The sequence below is a fragment of the Rousettus aegyptiacus genome, unplaced genomic scaffold (genome assembly GCF_014176215.1).
Source record: "Rousettus aegyptiacus isolate mRouAeg1 unplaced genomic scaffold, mRouAeg1.p scaffold_m13_p_10, whole genome shotgun sequence".
NCBI lineage: Eukaryota > Metazoa > Chordata > Mammalia > Chiroptera > Pteropodidae > Rousettus > Rousettus aegyptiacus.
The window spans coordinates 29,496,374-29,516,755 of record NW_023416285.1 but is presented as its reverse complement, the minus strand read 5'-3'; the positions used below and the strand labels follow the sequence as shown (position 1 = coordinate 29,516,755).

Genomic DNA, 20,382 nt, shown 5'->3' with positions numbered 1-20,382 from the left:
TTGCTTTCAACACTCATTCTAGGTTTTTCTTACTTTTTCCTTGCATCTAAACTGAATGGGATTCTTTACAAGGGTGACTCAAACATTCATTTTTGTAAGATGAGTCCTAGTGGAGATCCTTTTTGTGTTACCTTAGGTTTTTATTAGACTATTGACCAAGAGAACACTAAGAAGCATCTCAGTGAATTTCCTACATTCCATACCTAGTTCTATTTGCTCCATTGTAGATCAGCAATCCAATTTCCCTCTGTTAAAAGGGATCCCTCAAAAAAAAAAAAAAAAAAAAAAAAGGATCCCTTCTTGGTTAGTGGCAGAAAAGACGAAACTTGTCAGTGATCAGTATCCACTTATAATTCATTGAAACCATATTTCCTAGGAAGCATTCCTTCATTGAGTACTTCAAAACCACTAAGTTCAAAGTTTCAAGGAACAAAAGAATTCTTCAAATGGATTGAAGAATTAGGTATAATAGAGAATCCAAGAAAAATGCATATATATGTAGGCCAAAAGACACATACAAGACACAAGAATGTTCATAGTGGCATTCCTCAAAATAGCCCCCAAATGGAAATATCTCCGATGTTTATTAATAATAGATTGGATGAATTATGGTATAGTCTTCAAGAAGAATATTGTATAGCAATGAAAATGAACTACTCCCGATAACATCATGGATAAATCTTGCAATGTTAAAGGAAGGAAGCCAGACACAAAAGAACACATTGTGTATTCAGTTTATGTAAAGGTTAGCTACTGGCAAACTTTTGGTGTTAGAATTCAGGATAGTGATTACTTTTGGTAAGGTAAATTTCTAAGAGCTCTTTGTATATTACAGATGTTTAACCTCCTGGTGAATACTTTTCTAAATTTACTGTATACCTATTAACTGTTTATCTTTTTACATACAAGTTTTTTTTAACATGTCTATCTTTTTTGAGGAGAATGTGTATTCTGTTGTTGGGTGACGTATCCTATAAATGACAAGTAGATCTAGTTGATTGATGGTCAGCTACTTTAATGCTCTGTTGTTAGATGTACACACATTAAAGATTTGTTATCTTTTTGGAGAATTTACTCCTTTATTATTATGTAATGTCCCTTTCCCTGATAATTTTCTTTGTTCTATAGTATGTTTTGTCTGAATATAGCAACTACAGCTTTCTTTTTTTTTTTCTCTTTAAAGCCTACAGCACCTGGTATTTCTAGGTGGTCTCCCATCCAAGTACTAACCAGGCCCGACCCTGCTTGGCTTCCGAGATCAGATAGGATCGGGCACGTTCAGGGGGGCATGGCTGTAGACAACTACAGCTTTCTTTTGATTAGCATTAACTTGAGGTATCTTTCTCCATTCTTTTAATTTATCTGTGTCTTTAAAGTAGCTTTCTTATGTATAGTTCCTGAGAAAACGAAAACTAGTAAGGGCTGTTAGCTTCTTCCCTCCAAGCCAACCCTGGGTAACTATAGAAACAAGGGCTTTAGGGGTAAGGTTGAAAACTGTGAGGAAACCAGCTAGGTTTAGGAATACATTTTAGGTATTATTCCTGCCACTTCCTCACATTGCTTTGGAACAGTCAGTGCCAGACAACTAATTGCTACAGAAATCATAAGCAACAGATAAGGCCTTGTAGCATAATATAATGGGTCTGTTGAAGTGACTTGCTGATGGAAAAGAGTGTGGGCTGACCAGATACTCTGGAGCATTGGGACATTCACTCTCCCACTCCTTCCCCAAACCTCCAGGGTTTTGGTGGATTACAAAGCCTTCTGCTGGATTGTGACTGTCAACACAATTCCTTATGAGAAGAGTTAACCAGTAAAATAGCAGCAGACACAGAGCATTATATCTAATCTGTGGTGTCTGGAGCTCTCTACTCTATAATTCTTAAACTTGTGGGAAGGGATAAAATCCAAGGTTTGCCCTTCTGCTCTTCCGCCATATCCATTATCAGAAAGGGCAGTAGAGAACGTGAGGTTTTGAATGAAAATATCTAGACATCTGAGGAAAACGCTCACTGGATAATATAACAAATTAAACACCGTTTACCAACTGAAACAATTAAAGGAACGTAAATTGGTATTTAATTAAGAAATTCAAAGTTTAATAATTTTAAAACAATTCAATCATTTATTCAACAATTTTTAAGCAACTACAGGAGACAGGCACTGAAGAATTCATCAGTGAACAGTACAGACAAAAAGCTTTATTTTTGTGTAAGTTTCTAGTGATAGGAAATAGCATGGGGGACAGAGATGAACACATACATCTAAATATTAATGAACTAACGAACCATTTAGAAGGTTATACTTGCTATAAAAATAAAGCAGGGGAAGGTGGATTGGCATTGCTGAAAAGGGTCACAATTTTAAAATGAAGCTAAGCCTAAAATAGGAATCAAGAAGATGCTAAGTGGGATGTTAGTGATGTGTAAAGAAGGAACAAGAAATCATTAAAAAGTCATGTGAGAATATCAGGTATGATAATATGAGTTTAAAGAATATCACAGTGGATAAATAGCAGGGTGGATTAGATTTTATGATGCTTTTGAGGTATAGAATTTTTATTATTTTTATGCAGTTAAAATTTCTAGATCTTCTCCTTTGTGAATTTCAGTCCCTTCATGTTTGAAAAAATTCTTTATCCAAAGATTTTTAAAGCTGTATAGTTAAAATATTTAAAATTATTAAATATTTGTGCATGGTAAGAAATTCAAAAATAGAAGGTAGAAAGTAAAAGACCTCATCAACTCTTTGCCATTGTGCTTCCCACAGAATAATCATTTTTTAATGTAGCCTTCCAGAAATTTTCTATGTATAATCAAATATGTGTGTACACATGGTTTTAAATTTTTATAAATAGGATTCTATATGTATATTCTACAGCTCACTTTTTTCCCTCACACGTGGATCTACTTTAGAGATTCAGCTTTTAAATGACAGTCAAAATCTCAATTTGAAGGGAAAATTAGAGATAATAAGGCCAGTGGTTGCCAGGGGTTTGCAGCTGGGGCAGAAGGCAGTGAAATTATAATGTATACTGTAATGCTGGATACATGATGTTATGCATTTGCCAAAACCTACAGAACCTTACAACACAATGAGTGAACCCTAATATAAACTATGGACTTAATAATATATCAATATTGGTTTATCAACTGCAACTGTAACAAATGCACCACACTAATGCGAGATGTTAATAGGAAAACCTGAGTGTATATGTGTGTCATATAGGAATTCTGTATTTTCTGCCCAATTTTTCTGTAAACCTAGAACTGCTCCTAAATAAAGTCTATTTAAAAAAAAAAATTAGAAAAACTACTTTTAAAGCTTTGTAGAGGATACATTAGAGTTGGAGGCAGGAAGAGGTCAAATATCAGGCAGGTTGTTGCTATGGTCCAGGCATAAAATGATTAGTACTAAGATAGCAAATGAAATTAGTTTGAACGGATTTGCTAATACCTAAGAAAATTGCACATTAGAAAGTCTTAACTGTGGAACTTAAAATTTCTGATCGAAAGAGGTAATCTGTCAAAAGTAACATGTTAATCAGGAGTAGCAAAAAAACAATATGCTTAATAATTGAGAAAAGGGAAATGAGGCTAAAAAGGTGTGAACAGCCATGACTGATATGTTTTTTTAAAGTTAACATGATGTGGAGGAAGTAAAAAATTATCCATCCATTATACTTGGCGTCGTTTATGTTCTTCAGTTATTTCTAGATTTTTATAACATATATTTTCTAAACAAGTCAGCTGTTAACAAGATACTATTGGATGCCTTTAACCTGAACAGCATTATTCCATAAAAATGCAGCTTTCTCTGAATGTACAAGCTCAAGGCAAAATATAAACAAAACATAATATAAAGCAACATATTATTAAATCTCAAATTTATTCCATGCACAACAGTGGTATCACAAATTGTTAGTCACATTCCAGTTTTCTTTAATGCCTAGTTCATCAGCACCTGGAGTAGGCTAATTCCATAAACTTCTGGGGTTAAGAACCTGCCTTAGTATTTTAATTATTATACATGAAAATTACAGTAAGCAAGGAATATCTAAGGCAAAAGAACTGGCTTCTAAAAAAATAAAAATTTCAAAGGTCTATAGAATTCAGCTTATTATGTATGTACGCACATATCCATGTATAAATTTACCTCTTAACTGCAGTCTTTCTTTAGTTAATGACTACAAAAATGGCCTCACAATATACATTTACAGAATTATAGGGTAGGAAGGTTTTTTCAAAGCTCGCTCTGTTCTACCACATGTCTCTAGGAATTTTCTAATAGGCAATTCTATATACTGCTTGTTTTTAGTACCACGAAGTATTCTGAAATATTATTTAAAAATTTTACCATGTTATTTACAGGTACCAGTTTTATTTCTAATTTTGCTTTTATTTCCAGTTTGCTGCGTTTCCTCTTAAAACTGTGGGTAAGACAAAGCAGTTAAAATATGGTTCCTCAAACAAAGGGGAAGTATAAGAACACCAAACACCAAAGTCAAAACTTTTTAATAAATTTTGTTTATCCCTTTAAAAATGTTTGAATAAAAATCCTTTTTTTAACTCGGCTTAGTTTCTGATGTAATAATCACTAATTTAACCCCACACTATATAGTCCAGGAGGGTCTCTTCTCAATTTTTTCAAACATATCAAGTGTCCATTAATTTCAGCTTTCTGTCCCAAACCATCAGTCAGCAATACCTTTTACCACTCTCTAACTTTGGGTTTCATGACGTCAAAGACTAAGTTAAGTGGGAGAAAAGGAATAAAAGAGGTATAAACAAATATTTCCTGATCACATGTTCTACTTTTCTTGGTTTAATCTTCATTTAGGTGGTATGTATCCTCCATTAGTTTCTTGAGAAAGGATGCATGGAGTGCATATTTTTTGAAAACTTTTAGATTTGAAAATAACTTTATTCTAGTCTCACAATTGATTGTTAGCTTAGCCTGTATAGAATTCTAAGTTATAATTTTTCCTTCAGAATTTTGAAGCATTTGAAACCTGTTTTTTTCTCTCTATAAACTTGTACAATCTACTCTTTTGTCTCTCTAATCATTATTTTTGTAAAGGGGAGACGGGATATACATAGAAAAAGCTCCAGAAATCTGCATGGGGTCCCCTTAAGCATTTTATACTTACAGAAATCTTAATTAGATCCCCAAGACCCACTTGTGATTAGCACTGACATACTGTGCTATCATACTGACTGCACAGCCCTAGAGTAACAATTGTAAAAAACAAGGGGAAGCTATAATAAAAAAGATGTTGATAGAGATGTGAAAAATAATCATGATGATGATGATAAAAGATAGCACTACTGTGCATGTTTATGTGCCAGGTACTGTGTTAAATGCTTTATATTAATTCACTGGATTAGTATATACAATATAACCTTAAGAGATAGAAATTTTCTAAATTTTTATAGGTTATATAATTTACCCTGGCAGAGAGTTTAGCTCCAGAGCCTGTGGTCTTAACTAGTAGACAGTAGTAGTTTTTTGTTGTTATATTGTTTTTTTGTATTTTTTATTGAATTATAGTTGACATATTATATATTGCTTTTAAATATCTTTTCTCGATAAAATTGGTAAACTTATGTTGATTTTCTGAATTAAAAAATGTATTGGTTGGTGAAATCTAAAAGCCTGGAAACCACCAGTTAATATGGCCAGTAGAGAGCAAGAAAATGGGAATTTGGGAGAAGATAACTGATGGAGCAAAGTCTTGGAAGATGAACACAGAGAGTGGTCAGACTTGAAGAACAGGCAGATTAGAGATGATGGTAAGAAAAGCTTCTCTGGCAACTAAAAACGAAGGTCACAAGAGCTCAAAATAAGCCTGGTAGCAGCAATTAGAAGGTTTAATTAGTAAATAATGCAGAACAGTGAAGATTAGGAACAACTTTTGTGAATAGGAAAAATAAATAGAGGAATTGACTGACAGACTACAAAAATAGATATGGTTTCAACATGAAATAGCTTCATGATGTCAAAGACTAAGTTTAGTGGGAGTAAAGGAGTAGAAGAGGTATAAACAAATATTATGTAGTGTGGTCAGAAGGTGGGGTTTTTGAATTTTAAGATTTTGAAACCAGAGTAAATGCTCATACATTGATGATGATGATACTGATAATAACCATTAAGCTCACTAAAAAATTAATTCTATTTAGTCATAACAAGCATTAATACCAGCATATACAGAGGAGAAACTGAGTCCCTAACGAATTTTCAATAAAACTCAAGTTTTTTTCATAGATCTTAACAAGATGACTGAAATTCATCTAGAGTAGAAAGTTAACTTTGAAGAAAATAGGTGACTATTAACAGTTATTAATATCTTGCTGGGTGTTTATACTTACTATAAAGCTGTAACAGTTATGATAGTGTGATAATATCACATGGGTCATACAAACTGACCAATGGAAAAGAATCCATGAATGTGTGGAAATTTGATTTGAGAGCAGTGAAATTACAAACCATTAAAGAGTTAAACTATTCAATAAATGCTGCTAGAACAATTAACTGTTCATATAGAAAATAAATAAAATTAGTTCTCTACCTCATGCACAAAAAGTAGGTTGATTAAAAACTTAACCATAAAGAATAAAAGTTTAAAACTTTGTGAATTTGCAGTAGAAAAGAATTTCTTAAACAAGACCCCAAAGCACAAAATATAAAGGAAAAGGTGAATAAATCTGACTATATTCAAAACTAAACTTCAGTATAAGAAGAGACACCATAAACAAAGGCATAGACTGGAGAAAGGTATATGGAGGTCATGCAAATGTAACCAACCAGGTATTGCTATTCAGAAAACATGAATCAATGACAAAGATTAGTAAAGCAACTGAAAAATGGGCAAAGATGCCCAAAGATGTGCAGGGGGCATTGGTGGTTAGTTTTATTAGTGATCTGGACTGGAAATAGATATTTGGGTTACATCAACTTATTAGTCATATTTGAATTCATGGGACTAGATGAATTTATAGAAGGAAAGCAAACAAAGAAATTAGAGACTAGGCCTAGCTAGAATACAAAGCAGACGGATTACTGATCCTCACTCAATAACACCTTTAACTTTATTCACACATTGACCATTTTGTCTGGCCTTCTCTGACCACAAAGTATCCTTATGTTTTTTTAAAAATGAATTCTAAATATAAGAATTAATGCTAATAAAACTAGATTTTGTTGGATGCTGTGTCACAAGGTGGTTGGATTAGCCTGTCACTTCTATTTAGGACAATATGATCTTCAGCCCGTTTCAGGTACTGCCGAGAAGGCAGGGTTGTGGAAATGAAATGCAAATTGAAAAATATGAATAAAACAGGATATAAATTTAAAGTAAAGGGAATCTAATAAACTAGTCCCTATATGCACAATAGGATTTTCTTTTTTTTTTTATTGGTGGGTTTAGATACTCTCCTTTAGCTCAGGTAATGAATCACCAATAGCTACTGTATATATTCATATCTTCTCTAAATTAACCAAAAAAAAAAAGTTTCATCCATTATCCATATAGTCTTCCACTCACTATATTTCTTCTACTTGGAAACAGCAAACCAGCTATGCATATCCACATAAACTCCTGAGGGAGAGCCAGTCACAAAAAAACTACATACTGTGTAATACTGTGTAATTTCTTTTATACGACATTTAAGAACATGCAAGGCAAGTCAGAATAGTGGTGGTGGTGGTTGGGGGACATGGTTACAAGGGGCACAAAGAAGCTCTCTATATTCTATTTATAATGATCTGGATGGTGGTGACCTCAAATTTTACATTTGGCATTTGAGCATATGAGGTATATATTTTTTAATTCTTTTAAATACTTAGAGGTCTTAAAACTCTCACTCAGCACAGCTTGTTTTGCCCTTGTCAAGATTGCAAAGCCTTTAATCAAACAAATATTTTGTGGCCTTTCCCAAGCTTTTCTTTCATTAATGTGTTGGACTCACAACCCATTTCTACTTCAACAATCTCTATAATCTTGATTGCCAGAGATTAAAGATAACCAACAGAACAGTTCAGAGGACAAGGATATCTGAGATCATAACATTTAGGAAAAACAAGCTGTAGGGTCCTTTTCTGTCAAACCAAAAGCTCTCAAAAGGAAACTGAAGGGAAATCCTAATGTAAACACCAACCTTTTAATCATCACTTTGTATATCACTTAATATAGCTCGAGCTCATTAACATGAACATCATCATAGAATTCCCATTGTAATGGTACTGTGACAATTTTGAACAGGGTAAAATGACAGATAACCACTTTCTCTAGACTTCAATTAACTCTTTTACTGATGGTTATTTTTTTAGTGAATGACAATCACAAATATTAAACAGTCCAGGAAATGAAAAGTTGCTTTAAAAAAATTCTTTCCCTTTCTCACTTTAAAGTGAAAATGCCAAGGGAAAAATAAAAAATAAAAAAAAACATTTATTACAATTAGCTGTTACATTAAGTGATACAAAATGAAAACCTGACCAAGTGCAGTTCATTGGTGCTATATGCTGTTGGCAAGTGAATTTCAGAACTGTAATGAGGCACCAAATTAAGATATCACACCACATGCACAGCATGCAATCAGCAAGTGCATTACTTAAGATATTTTACTTCAGCAAAAACATCAGTCATGTTGATGCAGGACAGGGCAAATTTCCCCAAGTGACGAGGAGACCAAGCCCTGCACTGAGAGAAGAGGGTCCTTTGGTGGGGAGTGTAGAAAGAATTCATCACATACCCCAAAGGTAGAGTTAACAGGAAAACTCATTAGAAAAGTGATAATACTCCATCCACAGTGTGGTCTCCTCATAGAGGCAGAAAGTGAGAGGAACCAGTGCAAGACAGAGTAAAGGCACTGAGAGGGGCTATGAGTGTTCAAAGAATTCAGTTTATATATCAGTCTTTAGTTCCAATTTCCTTTGCTATGGACCTAGAATGAGGAAGGAAGAGTATGTATCATGAAAAGGTAATATGTAGCGTGAAAGGCCTACTGGCAGTTCCTGGCCTTTAATCCATCTGTTCCCCATGGTTTTAGCTGTAGGGAATGCCTGTTTCCCTTCACAGGTGTGGAGAATAGGTTGTTAGTAATCCAGCAGAAATCTTCCTTTGTTCTGAAGTTGTCCTGGCCTGGCTACAGGGCTGATCAGCATATTGCAGTCTCTAATTCGTGGCTTAACATTTTTAGTTCTCTTGCCTCTTTCCTACTTTAACATCTAGGAAGGTGTAACGCTGTCTCCTTACATTCTTCTATTTTTTTAAAAGATGTTAATAAAAATAACTAAAATTGAAAGATCTTCATGTATACCTTACATTGTAGCAGAAGCCCTGCAACAAAATATAAAGGAAACCCTAAGGCTTTATATTCTTTAACGCGTTCCCAGTTTTGGTTAACCACAAAAGGAACTGATCTGCAGAAGAAATTGAAAAATGTCTAAGGAAGGATAGTACCTATCCAGTCCAAGTGGCAAAAGCCTCGGGGCCTCGGTGCAGTAATGCACTAAACTGCCCAGGGGCAGAGCTGAAAGCTGCCCCTAGTTTAGACAGAGTATTCTAAATTCTTTAGCAACCTAGCTTGTAGGGACCAAGGAACGGAATCAGGCACCGCGGGGGTAGAGGTGGAGGTCCTCTTAGGCGAGTATGCAATCTTAAGGAGCGGCACCCAACCTTTTCTGAGAAGAGTACAAAGCGGAGAGGGGCGAAAGTAAAAAGAGACAGCTGAAGAAACCCACTTTTGAAGGGCACTTTCCGGTTACAAAGCACTCTCGCGCGCTTTATCACATCGGATACAGTATCCTTCCTGCTGGCCTCGGGCCTCAACAGACGTAAAGGGCCCAAGGCCAAAGCCCTCCTCAAAATCCAGACCCAAGGAGGCTCCGCTACCAACCCGTTCGCGCGGCTCCGGAGCCCGCGGCCGCCCGCGCATCCTCGGCGCCTGCCCCCGCGCACGTCACTCGCCCGCTGCCAATCGGTGCCGGGCGAGTCACCTCTGCTCCCCGGGCCCGCAGCCCCGCCCGCCGCGCGGACTGGGACTTCGAGCGCCCGCCGGCCGCCTCCGCTCTCAGCGCAGGCGCGGCAGAACGGCCGGAGAGCGCTGCGGCCGCGGGAGACGAACGCGAGCGGACGCCGCGGGCCAGGATGGTGCTGGAGAGCGTGGCCCGCATCGTGAAGGTGCAGCTCCCCGCGTATCTTAAGCGGCTCCCAGTCCCTGAGAGCATTACGGGGTTCGCCCGGCTCACAGGTAATCCCCACCTTCGGCTAATTCCCATCCTCCCATGCTTCCCAAGGCAGGGGCGGGGTGGGGGGGTCTAAGAGTCCTCCGGCCAAGGGGCGGGGCGGAGCGGAGCCTGGCGGGTGGTGCGTGACCCCGTGACCCTGCGTGCGCAGGGCGGTGGGAGCGCGCCGGCGCAGCGGCCTGAGAGCGCTGGTGATGTCGCCTCTCCTTGCCCCTTGGCCCCGGGCGCTTGTCCTCGTGGATATCTCCGGTGTCCTTCCGTGGTGAGAGACCAGGTTTTTTCCAGAGAAGGTACTGAGTTAAGAGCGGGCTCTTCTAATTTATCTCCATTGCTCACTGCAGTGTGCTTGTTTATTTTAAAACAGGATAAGTCATTATCCAAGGCGCTATCAGGCAGTTTCAGCTTGATGTGGTGTGTGGGTGTGTGTGGGAAACACAGAAATACGTGTTATGTGTGTGTGCATGTGTATATATATGTGTGTATGTATGTGTATATACACATGTATGTGTATGTGTATATGTGTGTGTGTGTGTGTGTGTATAGTAGTTTTACTTAGTAACAAAATTAGAAAATAATCTCCATTCCCATAGGGGAGACATGCCCTATCATGGGAGCATTTGAGGTCACCTCCATTACTATGGACTGGAGGCTGTTAAGCAAACTTGGATTAGAGGAAAGGTACATTAGCCATAAAGTGTTTCGAGACTATAGTGATGAGCCAAATCTTAGAAAATTAAATTTAACGAATATATGTAACATTCAGTACTTACGTTTCTCCCTTTACAAAGAAAGAGCCCACATTTTAGGATTTCATAAAGGATGAAATTTTCCAGAATCCAGTAAATACTTGGAAGATTTTGTCGAGTTCTGAGCATTACAGTGTACGTGGAGTGTGTGTAAACCAGACTCAGATTGGTTAGGATGGTGAGGAGGAGAAAGCCATGTCAATTTAGCAACATTGAACTCATATGTCCCGCGTCTCAGAGAACATAATCATGATAAGATAATTTTGAGGTAAATAGGTTGCTTAGCTTGGAGCAGTCTGGAGATCTATGGTAGCTGACTTAAAATACACCATTTGGAAGGGTGATTGGAAGATTTCTTTTGTGTAGTCCAAAAGACAACTAGGACTAAATTAGTGAAAGTTATTTGAAGTTTTAAGAAAGGGTTCTTTTGTTTTAAATTAAAGAAAACTTTAAAACAGATAGGATGCCTTGGGAGATAGCTCTTCTCAGTGATTAAAAAAAAAAAATCCGGTGGTGATAGATTTACATGGGGAAAGTAGATAACTGTTCCAAGTCTAGAGAGTCTTTGGATTATGGACAGAGATAGTTGCTCTGTTGACAAATGGATTGTGAAATTTTAACATTTTCGATGCTAAAGGGTTTGATAGAAAGAGTGTAACTGAATAGACAGTATGGTAACTGAAGAATAAATATTAAAAAGACATCTAAACATAGAAGCCACATAAAAGTAACAAAATGAAAATACTGTTTCAAATCAAGTTTATAAACATTAAAGCCTTCTTTTGGTGCTATCAGTTTATTCTAATAGAATTGCAGCAATTATGTAAAAATCAACTTTTATATTTATTTAAGTATTTTACATATTTTAATATATTCCTCATCTTGTTCTAACAACTATATAATCTTATTTTAGATTAACATCACAATAGGCCTACACATTACCTTGCAGCTGGAAATTTGGAATGTTTATATAAATGTGTTTTTTGTTCATAATCTTCAGTGGTGAGTAGCCCTGTACCAATATCAATTGGTATTTTTTTCTCTTTTGAATTATACCCTTAGATGTATTCACTAAAATAATAACAGGGTCAAAGAATATCATTTTGTGGCATTTGTTCCAAGTTGCCAATTTACCTTTTTAATAATTTATGTAAAGTAACTGCTTAATTTTTAACAGTCAGGAAAAAGAAATGTCCCCTTATTCTCACTCAATCCAATGTTATGTTAGTTTCAATTTTTGGTAAATAAAGTGTAGTCAAAGCAGATTAGAAAGTATGATATTTGATTTAGTGGCTAGAAGATTTAAAGTGTTTTATTTTTTCTTGATGATCCCTACTGTCAACAAATATTTAATTCCTATTAAAGACATTAAGGAAACAACCCAAACCGTTCCCCCCTTAAATCAATAGTATGTATTAACTTCCTCCTTAAAGCTGTTAATTTTTTTTTCTTTTAACGCCTACAGCACCTGGTCTTCCTAGGTGGTCTCCCATCCAAGTACTAACCAGTCCCGACTCTGCTTAGCTTTCGAGCAAGATCAGGTGTGTTTAGGGTGGCATGGCCAAAAATAAAGTTGTTAAATTTTTAATGTGAGGACTCATTCTCAGAAATGACAACTGTGATACATATCTTAATAGCACATATTTAACTTAAGTTTCATTAAAATACATCTGCAATTTAGTTCTCATTGTATTGCTTATTTGTTTAGGAAACATTAACATGTTCATAATAACTGCTTTATGAAAAAAAGAATCTGTTTCACACTGGGCAATGATAAGGTAGTAGTTGAAGAATCTATTTTGAAGCACTATAGAAGAAAAACAATTTCCACTCTGAGTCTCTCCTTCAAGATAGATTGTAATAGCTAATGACATTTGCCTTTCTTGAATGATCTACTTAAGACGCCATACTTAGACTTTGTTGAAAGAAAAACCTGGAAGATAACTTTGTAGTAATTGTTTAAAAAGTCTAGGAGACCAAAGATATTTTCATTTTCTATCATGACAATTAGAGCTAAAAAAGTTATAGTTCACATTATTATTACCAGTTTTTCCTTCCCTATTTAGAGCCAGCAAATTTTTTTTGAAGCAGTTCATTCTCATGATGACTCTGCATTCTTAGTAAACACTCAGAGATCCTTAATTACTGTAGAACATTTATAAATAGTACAATATTTATCTATTAGAAAGAACTTATCTCGGTTTAGGTAACATTTTTAAGAGTGAGGCTTTTGAGATAAGTTAGAACCATTCTGCCCTTTGAAAGTGTAGTATATTCTAATACCTTGACCTTTAAAAAAGCTTTCCTTGTCATATGAACTTTTAAAATAAAACAACAACAAATAATATTCCTAAAGTCAGAAAATCATTACTTCTAGATTTAAAAGCTAGCTATGAAACTCTGAATATAGTAATTCTTCCCCACTTGAACTAGTTTGCATTTTTGAAATGTAATGGTTTTCCTTCTAAAGACAATATTTTCCCCAGAGAAACACAGATATGCCAGAGTTGACAGCTTTAAGGGCATTAGCTCTATTTATCCAGAAAGAGCCAATTTTGAACAGAGAATTTAGAACTGGAAAAGAGTTGAAAATATATTCACAAAAAGATGTATAAGCTTGTTTATAGCAGACTTATTTACAATAGCCCAAACTGAAAGGAACCCGAGTATCTACCAACAGGAAAATGGATAAACAAATTATGGTATATTTATAGAGTGGAATACTAGTTAGCAATAAAAAGGGATGAATTACTGATCCACTAGATGAATCTCAAAAATTTTATGTTCAGTGAAAAAAGCTTTGGTTATAGGAATTAGTGGTCGGGGATAGACTAGAAAGGGTCAGGAGAATACTTTCTGAGGTGGTAAAAATATTTTACATATTTTTACACATTTTCAGTGGAGGCTACAGGGTTGTATTTAATTATCACAACCCAGAGCTAAACACCTAAGATCCATTTATCATATTGTATTTAAATTGTACCTTATTTATTTTTAAAGAAATGGAACCAAAGGTGAGTTTTCTCAATAGGAAAGTAAAGTAAATCATTAAGTTCAACCTACAGAGCTACATTTATTAACATGTAAATAATAAAGGTTATTTCTGAAAGATTGAAGAATTTTATTTTATAAAACTTTTTTTTTTGCAAATTGGGGAAAATATTTACATAGTTACTATAAGTTGTAAAAGTTTTCTCCTCTTCCTGTTTAGACCAACTATGTGTAAAAATCAAATATTTAAAGATTATACTAGCCTTTGTAGAGAACAGTTTTGATTTCATTAAAACATTTTCTTCCATATAACTAACTACTTGGCAGTTTAAAATTGCTCAAGTCATCAAGTATTTATTGAGCCCTTACTACGGGCCAGCCAATGTTCTAGATACTATGACACTGTTCTGTTCATAATAGTGAATGGAAAAAAGATTTAAAAATCAATCATTAATTTCATTTTATTGGCCCTTTGGTCTTGAATAGTCTGTATTAGGTTTGAAGTGGTAATTATAAAGCCATCCATTGAAATTATTTTACCTTCATCTTTCTACAGGTCAGAAATAAATTGTGTCTTGCCTATAAATGACACCTAAGAAAATGTTATAACATGATCAGCAACCAAAAACCAATATTATTTTTATGGTATTATAAACAACCTTTTGAAAAAGAAAAAAGAATCTGTCCTAGTTCCTTAGAAAATAATTTCTCATTGAGATCCATGTGTGTTAATATGCACTTTCAAAAATATTTTTATCATTGTATTTGTTTATATATCTTGATCAGGAATGGTGTGATGATGGCCTATCTATGTAAAAGGTTGAATCAGCTTCCTCTTAATTCTATTTCTTCTAAGAAGATTCTTTTAACAGTGTCTACTTTCAGAAAATCGGTATTAAAATTGCTTGCTATTCAAGTTGTTTTGAACCATTCTTTTCTGTTCAGATTTTGCTTTTCTGATGGTGCCCGTTCTTTCACTCTGTCATCTTAGTCTTATTGTTTATCTTAATAGTGGGAAATAAAATATTGTAAAATAAATATTAGAACCCTGCTCTGTATTAGTGTGGTCTGATTTTTTTTTTTTTAATTAGAGGTGATTAAAAAAAAATTAGAAACAGGAAAACTTCACAGATAAAGGAAGAAGGTCTATCCAGAAGTGAAAATATTGAACTAAGGGAACAATTTTAAGGAAATTAATCATTTTACATTCAAATGAGTAAATAAAATGTTACCTTACTGGGCACCCTTTTAATGGATTGAACGTTGAGGTCAGCAGTTCGATCTTTGACTTAACTGCAGTCAAAATGCATCTCTTTCTTTCTCCAGACCCTGATCTTCATTCACATTTTTAAGTTCAAATCGTGGCTTATCTTCAAAAACCCTTGCTACTTGAGGCACCTTTTTGCCCTAAGTGAAACAAAGTTCTCCCTAAGGAAAGCACTTTCCCTGTGGCTCTCTCAGTGGTCTTTTTTTGTTTTTTGTTTTCCCTACACCTCCCGTCCCCACCCCCCTATCTTCTTATGGGATGAGGGAGCAGATACAGTTTGCATCTTTCAGGCTCTGCAGAGCTACTTCCACCCTGGAATTGTTTCACTATCTTTCAAAGAAAACTCTTCTGCCATCCATCAGTATCCCTTTTTGCTGTTATCTGTTGAACTTTAGTCTCTCCCTTATTTTTTAAGAATGCTAAAACCTCATATTTCCCCCTTTTTCCTACAATACTGAACTGCACTTTCTGCTTAATGCTACCCTTCTTATATTCTGTTTGTTTGTTTGTTTTGTTTTGTTTTTAAATTAGAGGCCAGTACCGTCATACATCCAGATAATGAAACCAGAATTATGGGAATCACGAAGTATCTCCGCTGCCACCATTTACCTCATACTTCATTCTTAGTCACCAAATCCTAATAATTTGACTGAGGTAGTGGTTCTTAAGTTTAAAAGTAGGTGAGGGTTGATCACAGACCCACTCTAAGATCCCAGTGAAAGCTATAGACTGTTTCCTCAGAAAATGCACTCTCACAGGAACATACACTATTCCAGGCGGTGTTCGGGGGTCCAATTGTCCTCTCTTTGCTTTAATGGCTATAGTTTTAGTTCACATTATTTTTTTCTGGGTTATTTTAGTGGATTTCCAACAGATATTTCAGTGGTCCCCTTTTATATCAGAGCTTTTCATAATCTGGTACCTGCTCACTTCTGTAGTAACTCTCATCTTTCATTATATCCCAGTAATACCATAGCATTTAGTTTTCCAAATTTTTCCTCTATGTCATATCTCTGTGCCTTTGGCTACACTGTGTCTTCTGTGTGGAATGTAGCTCCTCCTCCCATCCACCTGTGGACTCCTCCTGTACTCTTATTCATCTTTCAGAAACCTGTTTGGGTGTCAAATCCTTCCTGTAAAAATCTTTGCTCATTCCTGTAAAGAGTTAATCACTTCTTCCTCTATATCACTTATTTATGATTGCACATACTACATAGTACTGTAATCCTTTATAGATGTATTTCCATACTAGTGGAAAGCTCTTTTTAGGTAGGGACTGTGTCTTGTAATCTCTTTTTGTAAAGTATATGTCCTATAAGAGCAGGGACCTTATCTAACTATCAGCTTTGTCCCCAGCACCTGGTGCAATATTTGGAATGTGGTAGGTACTTGTATTGTTGAACAAATGAATGAATTATTGTTGTTTCTATTTTACAGGCCAAAGAAACCTGATTCTAAGTATATGAAAATCTGGATTTATGCAACAGATAAACTGAATTAGTAATTTATCTGAAATCCTGCTCTGTGCTAGGCACTGTACTAAGCACTGGGTACATAGAGACAAATAAGACAATATCTCCTCATAATAGGTACTTAATAATTATATAGTTAAAATGTTGACGACAGATTAACAATAGCAAATTGATTGTATTTCTTCATTCAGAAATATTTATTAAGCACTTCAATTGATGAAAGAACCCAGAAAGGGCATTATACAAGAACAAACTTTCTAAAATAATAGAAATACTCTATATTTTGTTTTAGGTGTTGTTTACAGTTGAACATAACTCAAATTGAACATAACTCAAAGCTCAACAAGCTGAGGTATAAATTATACCTCAATGTAAAATAAAATGAATTGAGCCAAGCATTATTTGGGTACTGAAGATATAGTAGGGATCCAGATAAATAAGGTCTCTGCTCTTGTAGATCTGTTGTGATTGGGGCACATGATAAGTGGCTGCAGCCATTAACATTCATGCTTCCAAAGGATATTAAGGAATTGAGAATGTTTCTGATACAATAAGTGAAAAAAGTAGGATATAGGCTGTATACAATATGGTCTCAGTTTCCTTTTTTTTTTTTTTTAATATTTAAAGCATACATATCCCCAGCCCCTCCCCCAAAAAAGGCACCATTAATACAACAAAATGTTACCAATTCTTGACTGGTGGGATTGATTTTTGATTATCTTCAAACAACAAAAATAAAATATACTGTACAAAATACATTATATCTAACAATTAGGTAACAGTTTTTCTTTACAGTATCTAAAATGTCTATAATAGCTCAACATATGTCAAACAGGTGCATAGGAAATAGCTGGTCTTAAGATTTTTTTTTTAATTTCATGTTTGATTTATCAGCCTTAATAAATGATTTCTAATTAAGTTTTATGAGCTGTATTATTTTTCTTTATAAAACCTTTCTGTAGTTAGATGGAAGTTTATCATCAAAAGCAGATTGTTCTGAAACTGTTGTGTAAGTTATTACTTCATTATGGGAGGTAATAGTGCTTTTCATTACTTTTTGTATATAGAGATTAGTGTTTTATCAAGGAACAGTGTCAAAATTTTTTCTGAAGTAGAAGTTAAAACAGTATTAATACCATTTGTTTCCTGAGATTTATGGGTTAAGATAGGAAATGCTAAACTTAAGAATCTAAATGAAGGTTTTCATCTTTATATTCTTATTCACTTACTTTTTGACTTTGAGTTATTTAACCTTTTGTGACTTTGTAATATACAGTATAATACTTAATGTTATTCTACATTCAACAAACATTTATTGATATTGTATTTCAACACACTATCCTGGCTATCGAGGCCAATAGCAATCTAAGGTATTAATTGCCTGATCTAGAAGACAAATGTAAATAAATAGTTACTATGTGATGAGAAAGGGACTCACATTTATGCTTTACATTGTTCATTCAGTAAGTCAATCATTCAACATTTCTGAGGTGTCTACTTTGTTCCAGAAGAGTAGTTAGTACACAGCACCTTTTCTTAGAGGCTTATGGAAGACTCAACTTTATGAATAGTTAACAGTAGTGTAATAAGAGAAATATGAGGAAAAAGGGATTGGAAGCACAGGAGGAAGCGATTAATTTTGCTTTGTGAAATCTGGAAAGACTTCTGGAGGAGGCAATATTTGACCGTAGTCTTCAAAGGTTTACACAAATTAGTAGAAAGGCATGGCAGACACAAGAAATTCCTTATGCAAGGAGCACAGGAAGGTTGCTATTAGGTAATAACTTTGGGTGGCTTCATGTACACAAGAAATGGAATGTTTTGTGGGAACCGAAGCTGTTAAAGTTGCCCTACCATGCTGCAGAGTTAGTACTTTATAGGAACAATGGTCTATAGCAGCACCATCCAGAAAACTTTCTACGATTATAGAAATGTTCTCTATGCTGTCAAATACAGTAGTATCCAGTAGCCACAAGCCACATGTGGCTTTTGAGCTGCTGAAATGTGACTAGCATGTCTTAGAAACTGAATTTTGAGTTGTATTTAATATTAATTTATTTAAATATGCACATTTGTGTTTTAATCATTTTTTTACTTTCTATATTTTATGACTGACATCTTGGGGGGCCTTGCTAGCTATGGAGAACCTGTCCCTTGCTGAACACTTATGGAATCAGATGAATCTAATAATGAGAACATTTAGTATATAAAAATTTCAATTCTTTAAAATAATAGCTTTTATACAATATTTAGGTGTTTAGGAATCACTGTTTTACAAATGTTGTAAATTAAATCACTGAAGTTGTGTTCTCTCTGAAATTATAATTCAATGGCAAAATATATAGATATTCTATTATATGATTTTAGACATGGAAATATTTTCTAAACCTATAAAATATGTCACACATTGAATTTTGTTTATGATCATGGTTATCATAATTCCTGAAATAAAAATAAGGATAAACATAAATATACTTAGGATAATGAGAGGATATTTGGTAAAGGACCTATTTCTCAAAATTTTGTTTTCCATTTCATGAGTCTTGTTAGCCCACAAATGAAACCGGATGGTTTGATTGTGTTACTAATTCATGGTTTTACAGATGAATAGTTAAGAAGTTAAAATGAGAAGAATAGATAAAGAATAATTTCAAGGATGAGACATGCTACTTGAGTTCTATTACAAGAGCACTGCAGACTAACAAATCTACATGTTTAGTTTCAGAATGGCTTCGGTTATTGCCGTTCCTTGGTGTACTTGCACTACTTGGCTACCTTGCAGTTCGTCCATTCCTCCCAAAGAAAAAACAACAGAAGGATAGCTTGATTAACCTCAAAATACAAAAGGAAAATCCCAAAGTGGTGAATGAAATAAACATTGAAGATTTGTGTCTTACTAAAGCAGCTTATTGTAGGTGTTGGCGTTCTAAGACGGTAAGATGTCCATTTATGTGTATTCTGAAATTCTGTGCAGTTAAAATGGTTTCCTTCTTAAATCCCCAGTTTCGAGGTTCTGTGAGATGAAAGATTTTTCAGTAGTATTTAGTTCTAAATATCTGTATTCCTAAATTAAAGTTTACATTTTGTGATCAATACTACCTATGTGAGAAAAGTTAGAGCAGCAAGGAAGGATAAAAATCTGATGTTTCACCATGTTCAACAGTCAGCTAGAGTAACATGCAGTTTAAACTATGCCTCTGTTATGAGAGAGGACATAAGGTTTAGTGAGAAAGAGTTTTAAGCTTTGGAGTCTGAATAAATTGTGTTCAAAGTTGATGTCTGCCACTTATATATAGTATGACTTTGGGCAATTACTCTTTAATCTCTGATCTTCAGGTTTTTTTTTTTTTTTAATCTGATAATATATCAACATACAGACATTTTCAAGGATTTAGTGAGATGATGTATGCACAATATGAGCTATAATTATGATTTTTAATGTGGAAATTAAAGTTTGGAGCGATGCCTATTGTATAGGTAGTTGATGAGATCTGTTTTCTTCTACTACTTCGATCATAGATATTTGAGATTTTAAGTACAATAATGTTCATTACAGCATCCATTGTAATAGCAAAATTTTAGAAACAACGTGGAATCTAATAATAGCAGAACGATTAAAGTATGATGTAATGCAAATGATGGGACATTAGGAAGCCAC

The 20,382-nt window shown here is 34.8% G+C and overlaps 1 protein-coding gene and 1 non-coding gene across 6 annotated transcripts in view; one reads left to right on the top strand and one right to left on the bottom strand.

Moving 5' to 3' along the window:
* CISD2 (CDGSH iron sulfur domain 2) overlaps positions 1-20,382 on the top strand; it is a 40,565-nt gene that overhangs the window by 18,714 nt on the left and 1,469 nt on the right. For 3 of the 5 annotated variants that reach the window (XR_004953072.1, XR_004953070.1, XR_004953069.1), the window contains one exon: positions 19,444-19,525. Coding sequence is in view for 1 of the 5 variants with exons in the window: in XM_016159053.2 (XP_016014539.1) it covers positions 10,151-10,253; positions 19,444-19,658 (318 nt within the window). In the remaining 4 variants the exon portion in view is untranslated. Of the gene's footprint in view, positions 1-10,049; positions 10,254-11,907; positions 11,997-19,443; positions 19,659-20,382 lie in introns of those variants that run through there. The other 2 variants (XR_004953071.1, XM_016159053.2) reach the window with 2 other exon arrangements.
* On the bottom strand, positions 1,182-1,300 carry LOC118608944. Its single transcript, XR_004953224.1, has one exon. It is a non-coding gene; the product is annotated as a 5S ribosomal RNA (ribosomal RNA).